Source organism: Perna viridis, chromosome 2 (genome assembly GCF_037379345.1).
Source record: "Perna viridis isolate PV_CMFRI_1.1 ecotype Kerala chromosome 2, ASM3737934v1, whole genome shotgun sequence".
Taxonomy (NCBI): domain Eukaryota; kingdom Metazoa; phylum Mollusca; class Bivalvia; order Mytilida; family Mytilidae; genus Perna; species Perna viridis.
The window spans coordinates 11,711,676-11,723,753 of NC_142446.1; the positions used below are offsets into that span (position 1 = coordinate 11,711,676).

General features: G+C 32.3%; 1 protein-coding gene across 1 annotated transcript in view; it reads right to left on the bottom strand.

The window, feature by feature from the left end:
* Positions 1–12,078, bottom strand: part of LOC148623640 (autophagy-related protein 2 homolog B-like) — a 76,692-nt gene that overhangs the window by 14,472 nt on the left and 50,142 nt on the right. Inside the window, exons 26-34 of the mRNA XM_088565585.1 lie at positions 11,756–11,848; positions 9,420–9,487; positions 7,245–7,495; positions 6,873–6,996; positions 4,730–4,938; positions 4,321–4,537; positions 3,742–3,778; positions 2,028–2,154; positions 968–1,135 (exon numbers count right to left, since the gene is read on the bottom strand). Coding sequence (XP_088421711.1) covers positions 968–1,135; positions 2,028–2,154; positions 3,742–3,778; positions 4,321–4,537; positions 4,730–4,938; positions 6,873–6,996; positions 7,245–7,495; positions 9,420–9,487; positions 11,756–11,848 — 1,294 coding nt within the window. The remainder of the gene's footprint in view (positions 1–967; positions 1,136–2,027; positions 2,155–3,741; positions 3,779–4,320; positions 4,538–4,729; positions 4,939–6,872; positions 6,997–7,244; positions 7,496–9,419; positions 9,488–11,755; positions 11,849–12,078) is intronic.

Genomic DNA, 12,078 nt, shown 5'->3' on the forward strand with positions numbered 1-12,078 from the left:
AGAAGTATACTTTTTGGGGTGTTGCCACTTTGACCCTTATAACTCAAAACGGTCTAAAACAAATCTGCTTTGATACATTTGTTTACCAGAATCAAATAAGGAACACAATACAAAAAATTGATCAAAATCGGAAGATAAACAAACATTCTACATGGGTCCTACATGGGATTAAAAAAAAACACACCTATTTTTACTCTTTTAAGCCCCTTATTCTAAAACTTTCATAAAATCTTCCTTTAGAGGTAAGTAAAATCATACTGAAATTTCATAACAACTGGTCGACTACAAAAAGCCAAGTGTCTACAGACAACGACAACAGCACCATACCAATATATCACCACAAAAATCTGGTCACATAATAAAAACAGAATTAAAATTTGTAATAAAATTATCGAAGTTATTTTTTTAGGGTGCTGCCTGCTTTTGCCCCCTGTAAGTCAAGCTGTGATAACTGAAATCTGATTGAAAAATGCAGGTAGGGATTTTCATGAGGAACCTAACAAATAATTTTCAAACAAGTTTTTGTACCCCTTTAACTTCAAATGGTTTAAAAACAAGTTTATCAAGTAAAAACTCCTAAAACAAAATTATTTCAAAAGGAACATATTGACAATTAAAATCAACAAAATGGAATTAACAATAAACTATTTCTATCAGATCAAATGACAACACCTATTTTCCCCCATTTAGGGCCCTTATTTTTCAAAGGGGGTGGGAAAAAAATCCAAACCTTACAGGGTCCTCCCCCATATCCTTTGCAACAGTGTGTTTAAATTTTAAAAAGTTAACGGAGGTAAACAATGATGACTAAGACAAAGATGCTGCCAACAGGGTGATAAAATTATACTTCCCCATTATGGTAGTATAATGAAAATAGAGAGGAATGGCAAATAAAGAAAAAGCCAAATTTTTATCAGGTTTTCCCCTTACGACCTAACAACCCCAAAAGGTTATTTTTTAAGCTTACCATATTGGCATTAGTCTGTTTAGGTAATGTTTCTGAAGAAAACTGGTAAAGTAACTTGTTGATATTGGACACAGTTAGTCTATCTCTGACCTCTACTTCACTGATAACCAAGATCTGTCTTGAGGCCTGTGTGGTGTGGCTAGGGTAAGTTTCATGCTGCATTCTTACCTATGCAATACATCAAAATGAGGGTAATTTCTAAGATAAAATGTTCTGCCCTAACTTTTCCTTTGCTCTTTTTACAAAAAAATTCTTTAAGCTTCTCTCAAATCATGAGGTGAGTTTTGCTATTGTCCATCTCTGGAACATTTTGTATTATTATCGAAACTTCAATTCATTAAAAGACATCAAGTACCTCTATGTCTAAGAATCAGGCAAAATGTGTGTAAGATGTGGCACATGAATAAAATAAATGAAGAGATTTTATTGCATAAACCAAGTATTCATACCTCATGACCTCCAGAAACACCCACCAAAGTGTTTGTAAATTTTGCCTTTTTAAGATATAGTAAAGGTCAAATTTAATTGAAATGTACTATGGAAAAGTGGTGGGAAAATTTTTCCCACAATTTTTTCATATATATGCAGTCAAAAAATAACTATGTCACAGATACTTCAGGATAAGTTTAAATACCTTTTCTGCTGTTTTCTAGATGTACTTAATATATTTGAAGCAAAAAATACAGAATCGAGAAAAGTGATCTGCCACCCATTGCCTGATTCTTACACAGAATGGTTCTTAATACAATTAGAAGCAAGTATTTAATATTATCAAATTAAGTGAAAAAAGCAAACATCTGACCAAATCATAGATAGTACTATAGTTAAAAACCAAAACACAATTACATAGAACCAGTAATAGAACCCTGTGATACAACTTTACATCACCAATAAAGAACTACAGTAATGTTCTGGTCAAAAACTTTTATTTCACATGACAAAATATCAATTATTCACTATGATGAATTTAATGATTTCAATTACTATTTGAGAAAAAAATCTAATCAATCATACTTTAATAACTTTATGTAAAAATCCATTGTAAATTATATAAACTTACTTTAGTAAGTTGCAGTTCCATGAGAACATCATGGTCTCTCCCTGGACCACCTTTGACCTTTATAGATGACCTATCAACTGTAGGGCATTTGGGATGATAGCCCATTTGTATTTGTAGTTTACTGTCACTGAAAATTATCCTTATTATCGTTAAATAACAGGCAGTCAATACATACATAATATCTATTAGCTTTAATACTTAGATTGATGGTTATGAATTCTGTTACAATTTTTCAAATAAAATTGCTATAATGGAAATATTACATTTCTCAACATTTACATGAGACATTAAAAGAATCTAACAAAGCTGAGAATGCAAGATTGAGTAATCTCTTGAAATCCAATTGTAAGATTTCAAGTTCTCTAATGATGCTTTGCAGAGGTAGAGAACATTGAATTTGTACCATTTAGCAGTACTTTTCAATGATTATCATGAGTGATAAACACAGGTAGATATACTTCAGAATATTTTACACACAAGTAGGTATACCTCTGGATAATTTACATGATTGATAAAAGCACATAGGTATACTTCTGAAATATTTACATGAGTAATAAATACACTTAAGTTTTTATCAAAGATTAGATACCCATTTCCGGAGAGGTAAGATTTATTTTTTCTAATCATAAAAATTATTTTTTTTATTATTGGCCCTGCATTATTATTGCATGATTTACTACTTTGTGATATCAAGTTCAAGATAAAATTCAAAATTGTCAACAAATGATTTAGCATGTCTTTGGTAATTTTTCGTTACCTTAATGTAATTTAGTCGATATCAGATATTTGTCCAGTATAAGGTATGTAAATCTCGTCATGTGACCCCGTGATTTCACGAGAACGGGTCCTAGTCTACCATTCAAAAGCATGCAGGAAAGTCATTTGGAGAGCGTTGAGTTCAGTGTTAAGGGCAAAACATCTTTTTGTGTAAAAAATGCCAATAAAAAAAGGACAAATATCTATTTCTACATGATAAAGGTATTAAGAAAAAACATAAAATAGAAGATTTTGCATTGTTATACAGCGTTTCGAGTACCCAGAAGTAAACAATTAAATGCAGATTGGTCTTCAGTTTTCAATACGTTCTACGTCGGAAATTCTGGTAAAGAAAATGAAACTAGAACGAGACTTACTTACCCTATTCAAAGTTGTCTGCTGCACTTGTTAAAATTAAATGATTTTGCCCTAATGTCAATGTTGGTCATTAATGTATCTTGGTGGTGTTATCTGACTTTTTGGTTTATTTTAAAGGAGTGTCATTGTTCTGTTACTGTGGATTTTATTACTTTTGTTGACAGGGCCTTTCAGAGTTTATTTAAAGGTAAGTTTACACTTATTGAAGACCTTGTGGCGATCTCAGTATTTACTATTTCTACAGGGGTTATTTGATAGTACGTTTGTTACGTTTCACCATATCTGTACTTTTTTGTATAGGTGTACTTCTGAAAAATTTGGAATTGTACTGAAAACCTGTTACAGTCTTTTTGTTCATCAAATAAGCCTTTGTACCTGACTGCTGTTAGAAAACTGAACAAATATTACCTGTACATATACAATTGTATATCTAAAATCCATTTTAACAATACACTTATCTTGGAAACTATTATTGTAATTTTCAGTGTGTTGTTGACCTTTGCATTATGTTTTTTTTCTTTTCATCTATCCAATATAACAGGTCATACTACAATTTAAAACTGACAGTTATAATACTCACCCTCTTTGTGGACGGAAAGACAGTGTAGTGTCTCCATCTGTAATAAAGGTATTGATTAATCCAAGTCTCTACATGGTCAATTAACATTCTAGGAAGAGTCTATAAGCTGGCTGTGACAATTATTCCACAAAATTATAATACTCTTTATCTTTCTGATTTATAAAATTCAATTCTTCATCAATAAAATAAATTAGCTACAAAAATACTGATTACACAAACACCATTATTTATAAAATACTGATTACACAAACACCATTATTTATAAAATAGGGATGGGGTGTCAGTGACATCCTACATATGTAGATCCTCTGGCTCAAAATCTTTCTAATGGAAATGGCATATAGTTCAGAAGCGATGGTGCAGTTTTAATGCAGATACATGTCATGTGTTACAGGAAGTGTCGCATATTTATCAGTGATAAAACAGCATAAAGTTGCATTATCAATAAAGTTAAATGTGATATAAGTACAAACTGCTGTTTCCCTAATAAGCAAAGCCTAAAATCATTATACTGATCTGTTTCAAATATTAACTTTACGTTTCTGAATGTGTTGTGAATAATATTTTTAGAAATCTTACCTAAGGTGACAGATTTTGGAGCGTCACTAAAATCCTTGCCACCATACATAAACCACACAACAGTAAGTTCTCGCAGGGTGTATCTGTAGTCTGCCGTAGGGTAATGGTCAGGGGCCTTTAGTAGATCAGTTTTCCCAGTAGGTTGGCTAAAGTAATTCTCTTTTATCTCTATGGGGTCTGCAGCAAATACTCTTACACAAGGTTCTCCATCCCGTGGCTAAAATTTTAACAATGATAAAATACTTCAATATACACAAAGTGACACACTACCAAATTGAAATCTAAAACACTTTTATGACAACATAAATCGGCTTTACTAACCCTTCTTCTAAGTCATCCACCAATAAAAAATTTTAGAATATGAGCACATTAAATGAGTTGTAGAAATAATGAACCCATAAAAACTTACAGCAATACCAATGCCTGGATCATCAATGATACAGAAATCTTCATCATCACTGAATGTTTCTGAAACCCCACTCATTGTACTAGTAACAGAATCTGCACTAGCTGAGATCACAATCGGCCTCATCATGCCAGCTCTGGGTACATCATTGGGTCCTTCCTCTGTGGTGAAAAACACCTCAGTCTTCCCTCCACTTGTCTTTTCTGTGTCTTCTAAATTAAACAGAATCAAAATGGTAATTTTTCAGTAACCTTTTTAAGTACACACTAGTATATAGCAAATTTTTTTCAAAATATCTCAGAGTTAAAGGAACAGCAGCCATTTTGTTGAAACAAGTGGATTACTTATAATGATGTTTCTATTTGTCAATCCAGCAAAGTTAAGTTGCAATAGGCCAAATATATATGGGGATGAGTGCAAAATGGGTTTGAAAGGTAACTTCGAGTGGCTACAGCTGGCTAAGGAAACCATCTGAGGGGCATTAAAAGTAGATAGTTTATGGAAATCACTGACGTCAATAAATCCTCTAAAGTTTTAAAGAGTAATCAAGGGAACCAAGGTTATAGTGGTTTTCAAAAGAATGTAATCCAGGGACAAAGACCAGATATCGAAAACAGACATACACAACAAAGAACACAAAGCAACTAAAATCATACATACAAAGTAACAAAAGAAAATGAGCAACTCAGACTCCACTAAAAACTGGGAGCATGGACCAGGTGCACCGGTAGGGTAAGCATCCTCTGCTTTTCTAGAAACCCCCGCCGAGTTGCTCATAAAAAGTCAACTCCGGGGTAGACAAACGAGGAAAGGTAAACTATGACCTGTTGAATAAATTAGTTATCATGGTGCTGATGGATACATCACAACGATCCACGAGTTCATGATGACCACCATAAAACTTCTGTAGTGACGACTTCAATCTTGTAGCAACATTACCCTGTTCCAGAAGCCTATTTGTTAGAGTTCTAGAACGATACAAAAAGTCTGCGTAGTTTTCGCAAGCTCTGGCATAACATATGAGTTGTGATATGAACACTCCATACGCAGGAGCTGAAAGGATGTTGCCACAGATGAAAGTAAAGTTGAGAATTCTGAATGAAAAGTCATCACGTTTGTCGTAAAGTTTGGTCAATAGTTTTCCTTTACCATCGATTTCTTAGTGTAGGTCAAGATATGAGGCTGACTTCACTGGCATTTTATTATCAGTAATGTTAAACTTTGAAAATGGCCACTTAGCAGCTAATACAGTCTTTGGAGGTTATCTTGTCTCATAAAGTGGAACACATGCTAGAGTAGCTCTACACTTTAACCTTCCAGTTAAACTTTTGGTGAGAACAGGACAGTTAACTATAAGGATGAAGGTTATTTTGTTCAATCAACAAACACAAAAGGTCAATTCATGTATCATACCAGCTAAGCTTAATTGGTTGAGTGGTTTCAAAGTATTCAAGAAAAAATGTTAAATGTTACAGATCATGAATGCGGAGTAGTGAGACATGTTGTCCAGATGGGCTAATGATACAAGATAATAAAATGCTTTGCTGGGTGCAGCTTTATATGACCCAAGGAGTGAAGCCCTGAAAATACTGTGAAAAAGTTTGGCCAGAACATTAAAAGTAGATACAAATCTTTAATTTCAATTTTGACTTAATGTTTGACAATATTTTGACCAGAATCAAAGTGGTCTAAGGAATTTTAAAATTTGCAGTAAGACCTAACAATACAAAGCTGAAGAACATACTGATTTCTGGGCCTCCTTTTTGGTCCTTGTTCCCTAAAAGATAGGTTATAACTCTTAAAATCCACCAAAACCTTTCTTTTGTGGTATGGAAGTTAGTAGTACAATATCATAGAAATCTATACACTTTTACAAAGAAACCAGAAAAAACGTTTGCTGTTTTACTCTTTGGGCATCTTACTCCCTCATGGACACAGAAACCACAGCCTGACTTCAGTGGCATAGAATCTTGTAAAGCAATTTCATAGATCCATACAAATATGCATAAGTCATGTATTTAACTTTTACGAAATGCTTGCTTTAGGTCCCCCTTTTAAAAAGTTAGGATTATAATCTTACATGAAAAAGATGACAGCAGCATGCCATTATACACAGCAAACATTTTTGGATTATATAAAAACAAACCAGGACTTATTGTCACTCGAGATTCCTGCATAGCATCCTCGACTAGTGAATGAAGGTGCTGTAGTCGTGATTCTGAAAGGCTTGACTGATCATCATCACTTTCCTCATCAATTGTTTGCTGACTCTAAAATATAATTTAATTAACGCAACTTACAAATATTAAGACGATATTGATCTTCATGAATGTTAACATAGTATTTTTTATTTACCTTTGTCATGAAATTACACAGCAACTTTAATGTCACAGAATATGTGTATAACATCATAAAAATAATACCCTGCTATAAACATCTTATTGATGTCTAAATAAATTTTAGATTAAAAGATGAAGCAGATTTAGACATACAACACAACTAATTAAATTGTTCTTACATCATCAGTTGAAATGATATCATCAGAGGTACATGTAGAGTTCAGATCATCTGATTCACCTCCTTGTAAATCTCCATCAGTTGCAAAATATTGTATTAGTTCCATCAGAGCCTTACAAGAATCGGAGCATGTCCTAATGTTCAAACGGTTTGCCAATACTTTAAAGTCAGTCTTTGGAAATCTCTGATCTTTTCCATCATTTGATTTCAGGGCGAGTTCAAATCTTTCTAAATCAGCAACACAAACATAATCTGAAAACAAATCAAAACAAAGTGAATCACATAAAGGTCAGTTTGGCTGTAGATAACAAAGAGTTAGGGTCAAAATTAAATGTAAATAAAACATTCAGATTCATATATTGTAAATAATTCCATATATATAAAATTGGATTAATGTATATATTGAATTTGATTTATCTGTATATACAGAAATAATTTTGTACATAAATATATACAGAATTATTTCTGTGCAAAGTGTGCATAATAATATCAACAATTACTATAGTTACTGGTACCTTGAAATTCACTGAAAGCTCTATGACCATCATTTTTTATGTTGTATTGATAAAAAAATCATTTAATCAACTTCCTTGTACCTTTATATTTAAAAAAATTTGAAGATTAAGAGTAAAATTAATTTAATTTTAACTATCAAGAACAATAATTTTAACATAAACTTTAAACAAAAGGAGATATTGGTAGACCTTGTAATGATGTTAATAACATAAGAACTGTCTATCCCTTTTTAGGAAAGCATACGAAGAAACAAGTGATTAAATTAAGCTTTTTACACAGCAATGATACCTGAAATGGGTATCAGTCAATCTCTATTGTAACTACTAAGCCTTTCTTAATCTTTTTTTTGCCCATCTTCGGCCCTTGTTCCAAAATAGGTAGGCTCATAACCCCAATAACACCCTATCTTCTTTATGTCATATGCAATCTTGGAGTACAACTTCAAAGAAATCCATATACTTTTACTGAGGTCATTGTCAAGAAACCAGACATCTGTTATAATTTGACCTCATACACCACAATCAATCTAATCTTAACTATCATGTTAAGGAACCTTCCATACACTTATACTGGTTTTATTGTGTGTGTAGCCCAAAATGTCTTTGGAACAATGACAATGTTTTCAGTCATTAACCAAACCTTTATTGATATTTGGAACAATGACAGTGTTTTCAGTCATTAACTAAGCTTTTATGGATATTTGGAACATTGACAGTGTTTTCAGTCATTAACTAAGCTTTTACGGATAGTTGGAACATTGACAGTGTTTTCAGTCATTAACTAAGCTTTTACGGATAGTTGGAAAAATGACAGTGTTTTCAGTCATTAACTAAGCTTTTATGGATATTTGGAACAATGACAGTGTTTTCAGTCCTTAATTAAGCTTTTATGGATATTTGTCCTATTGAAAGGAAAGTCCTTTCTTTTCTTTTTTTTAATAATCAAGCTATTTTAGGTATGAAAGTTACAACCTATTTAAGTTATCAAAGTAACACTAGTTTAACATAAGAAGCATAGGAACTCCTGAATCATCTCAATAGACCAAATAAATTCCCATTTAATAATATTATAATTCATATATCTTTTCATTTTGTTTGCTTGACTTATAAAACAGATATCTGAATATAAACAAAAGTCCATGTTGTCAGACAAAATAACAAAGCCAAGTGATTTTAAATATCTATAGATGTCAATACTATACTACAAAACATATTGTATATTGGTCATTTGATGTACCTAAATATTTACATAGCTCTTCCACTAGTCAAAGTCAAAAATGAAATAACAATGGAAAGAACATTAAGCTTCGTAAGAACTTTTTTTGTTTGTTGAGATAAAATTCTGAAACTTTTTCCAGTGTTCATATGTAATAAAAAAAAAAAAGATCCTCATTTGAAAGTGTTTGGTAATTATTTGAAAAATGGTTTTTAAGGATTTTCCCTCCAAATTTACAGAACTCAAACGGACAAAAACAACAACATTTAATTTCTATGTTGTTCAAGTTTATCTTTTAATTTGTTAAGGTTCTCCACTTGAAAGTTTATACATAAATCTTCCCTGCATGATATACGCATAGAAAATTTATCCTTGTAAATATCACTCTATTAAGTCAATCAAAATCATAGTCACTTCATCATTTATATGACTTAAATAATCTTACCTTTACACAAATTGATAGCATGTTTATTGGACTGTGACAAAAATAAAGAGGCATCGTCTAACACAAACCTATAAAAAACAATTGAATTAAAATGAGTAAATTCACAGAGATTGCTCCTAACAGGACTAATACCACTGCAGTCTGTTGAACCCTGTACATTTGGGGACCAATGTGGACATACAATTCATATTGGAGACAGTTTTTATGGTGGATAGACTACTCGGTTTTGACACACAATTTGCTGCCATTTCAAAAACATTTAACTCCAAACAGCAATCTGTACTATTCTTTGTTGACAACACAATAACACAATATGACTTATTCATGAAAATATGCACATCTCCATATGGTAATACTCCACTTGAGTTTCATAGCAATCATGTAAGTCCTTAAAGTAAGGAATAGTTGTGGACAATGCATGAGGCCAAGTTTTGCTGAAAAATGCCTCAATTCAAACTGCTGTCATTTCTACATTTATTGTCCAAACATAAATTCCTAAATTATGCACATCTCCATACGGTAATTTGGTTTCATAACAATCTTATAAGTCGATGAGGAGGAGTTGCAGAAAATGCATCAGACCAAGTTTTGCTGAAAATTACCTTAATTCAACAGCCAGCATTTCTACAACTTTTATCCCAGCATACATTCCTGACAGTATGTGCATATCCAAGTAGTTACATTATATCCCAAAAAGTTTTATAACAGTGTTCCAAGCTGCTTAGAAAATAGTTTGGACAGAGGGACGGACGGACAGGGTGAAACCTATATACTCCCAAAACCTTGTTCGACGGGGTATAATAAACTAGTCTAACTTATGAACAGAAATGCAAAAAAAAACTTTTCCACATAAATATTAACACCAGCATTGCAGGTATAGTAGAATAAAGATCTGCATCATCAGCACATGCTACATTCATATCTTCAGCTTTTTTATATTTAAAATGAATATTTATGATTGACTGATCTTGATCAAGAACAATGCTACATAAGACATCTCACAAAAAATAACCCCCAAAAAAACATGCCTACCCTTTTTATAAAAATTACAACCAAATAAAAAATGTTCAGAAGCATCAATTAGACAATTCAAATACATCAAACTCAAAGGGAAAGACCTGAACATGAAAATAGGAAACATACACAATATAGCCACCAGAATAAAATAAATTACATTGAAGTTTCATTGAATTCCGTTCAACTGTTTCAGAGAAGCAGTGGACTGTATCTGAGAACAAATGAGCACCATGATCACTATATACTGCTAGCTTTCAATGCAGGGGTATAAAAGCATTGTCCAGGATGAAGAAAAAACAAGTATTCTTGACCTCATTATTTGCCCCAATACTAAATAGTTAAAACCATAACCTCATAAAGAAATCAATGCTTCCTTTTTGTTGTATGAAACTTATTGACTTCATTTGGGATGGTAAAATGAAACAAGATGCTGCATGCTACATTTGGGATGGTCAAATGAAACAAGATGTTGCATGTTACATTTGTGCTAAGAATACCCCCACTCAACCATTTCTGTCAGTAAACAGGAAGTAGATAAGGGAGGATCCTGGAAAGGTGAAGGAAACACTGTACAAGTCATCATGTCAAAGCAATCAAGCAATTTTCTAAATTTCTAAGGATCCCTTCCATAGAAGCTGAGAAATCTGTTACAAATAAGAGTAATGGACAGGTAGACAGGTGATTGCAATATGGTATAATAAACAAATCTATGAAAATCAAAATGTCTACTTTTGTACCTGTAAAACATTCTGGCTACTAGGAGGTAACAACTCAATGATTGCTATTATAACAAAACAAGCTTAATTCATTGCCAAGAAACTGCAAAACATAATAATGGGTTCTATTTCTAGCTAATTAATTTTTGAATGGATGAATTGCTATATAAGCAAAATAAGCATTCATTTATAAGTTTATTATCTGAACCAAATTTGATATAAACCAAATATGCAAGCCAATCATACATTTTTACATTACATATACATTTTACTATAGATGGAGCATCAGCAATGTGCTATATATGTAGATGCTCTGAACTTTAACATAAATGGTACAAAATCGTTCTGTCAGATGTAATTAGGATATGATGTATGCAGTTAGGAAGTGATTCTTTGAATTTTTAACAAAGATGCACAGTGTGAGTTAAAGCAAGCCTTCCATATTCACCAACAATATCACAACAATCAATTAAGTCAAATAGCTCTGTCCCTCAGCAGTTTTAAAATAGATCAAAGCCTTTAATCAAGGGGAGCGAAATTGTAACAATGATACCATATAATACCAAGGAGACAGCTTCTACAGGAGTGTTAATTTATAATTACCTTAATAAAGAGGTAGAAGACTCTGCTACGATGTTACTAGATATACTGAATGATTCTGCTCTGAGTAGAGACTTGGTAGGAATCCACAATGGTCTAAAAAATTAAAACATTGAATCATTATTGCATGTAAGAAAGAAATCGTGTCTCCGAGTATGGAAATAAAAATAAAAAAAAACCATGAAGGATGTGTTAAGTATTTGGTGGTCTATTCAAGGAAAATAATCATGAGGAGTGTACAAGAACAAATACAATGGTTTCCATGGATGTAAAGTTGGATTTTATGCCATGGGTATTTAATACCAGTAATTTTTAAGTTTGAATTT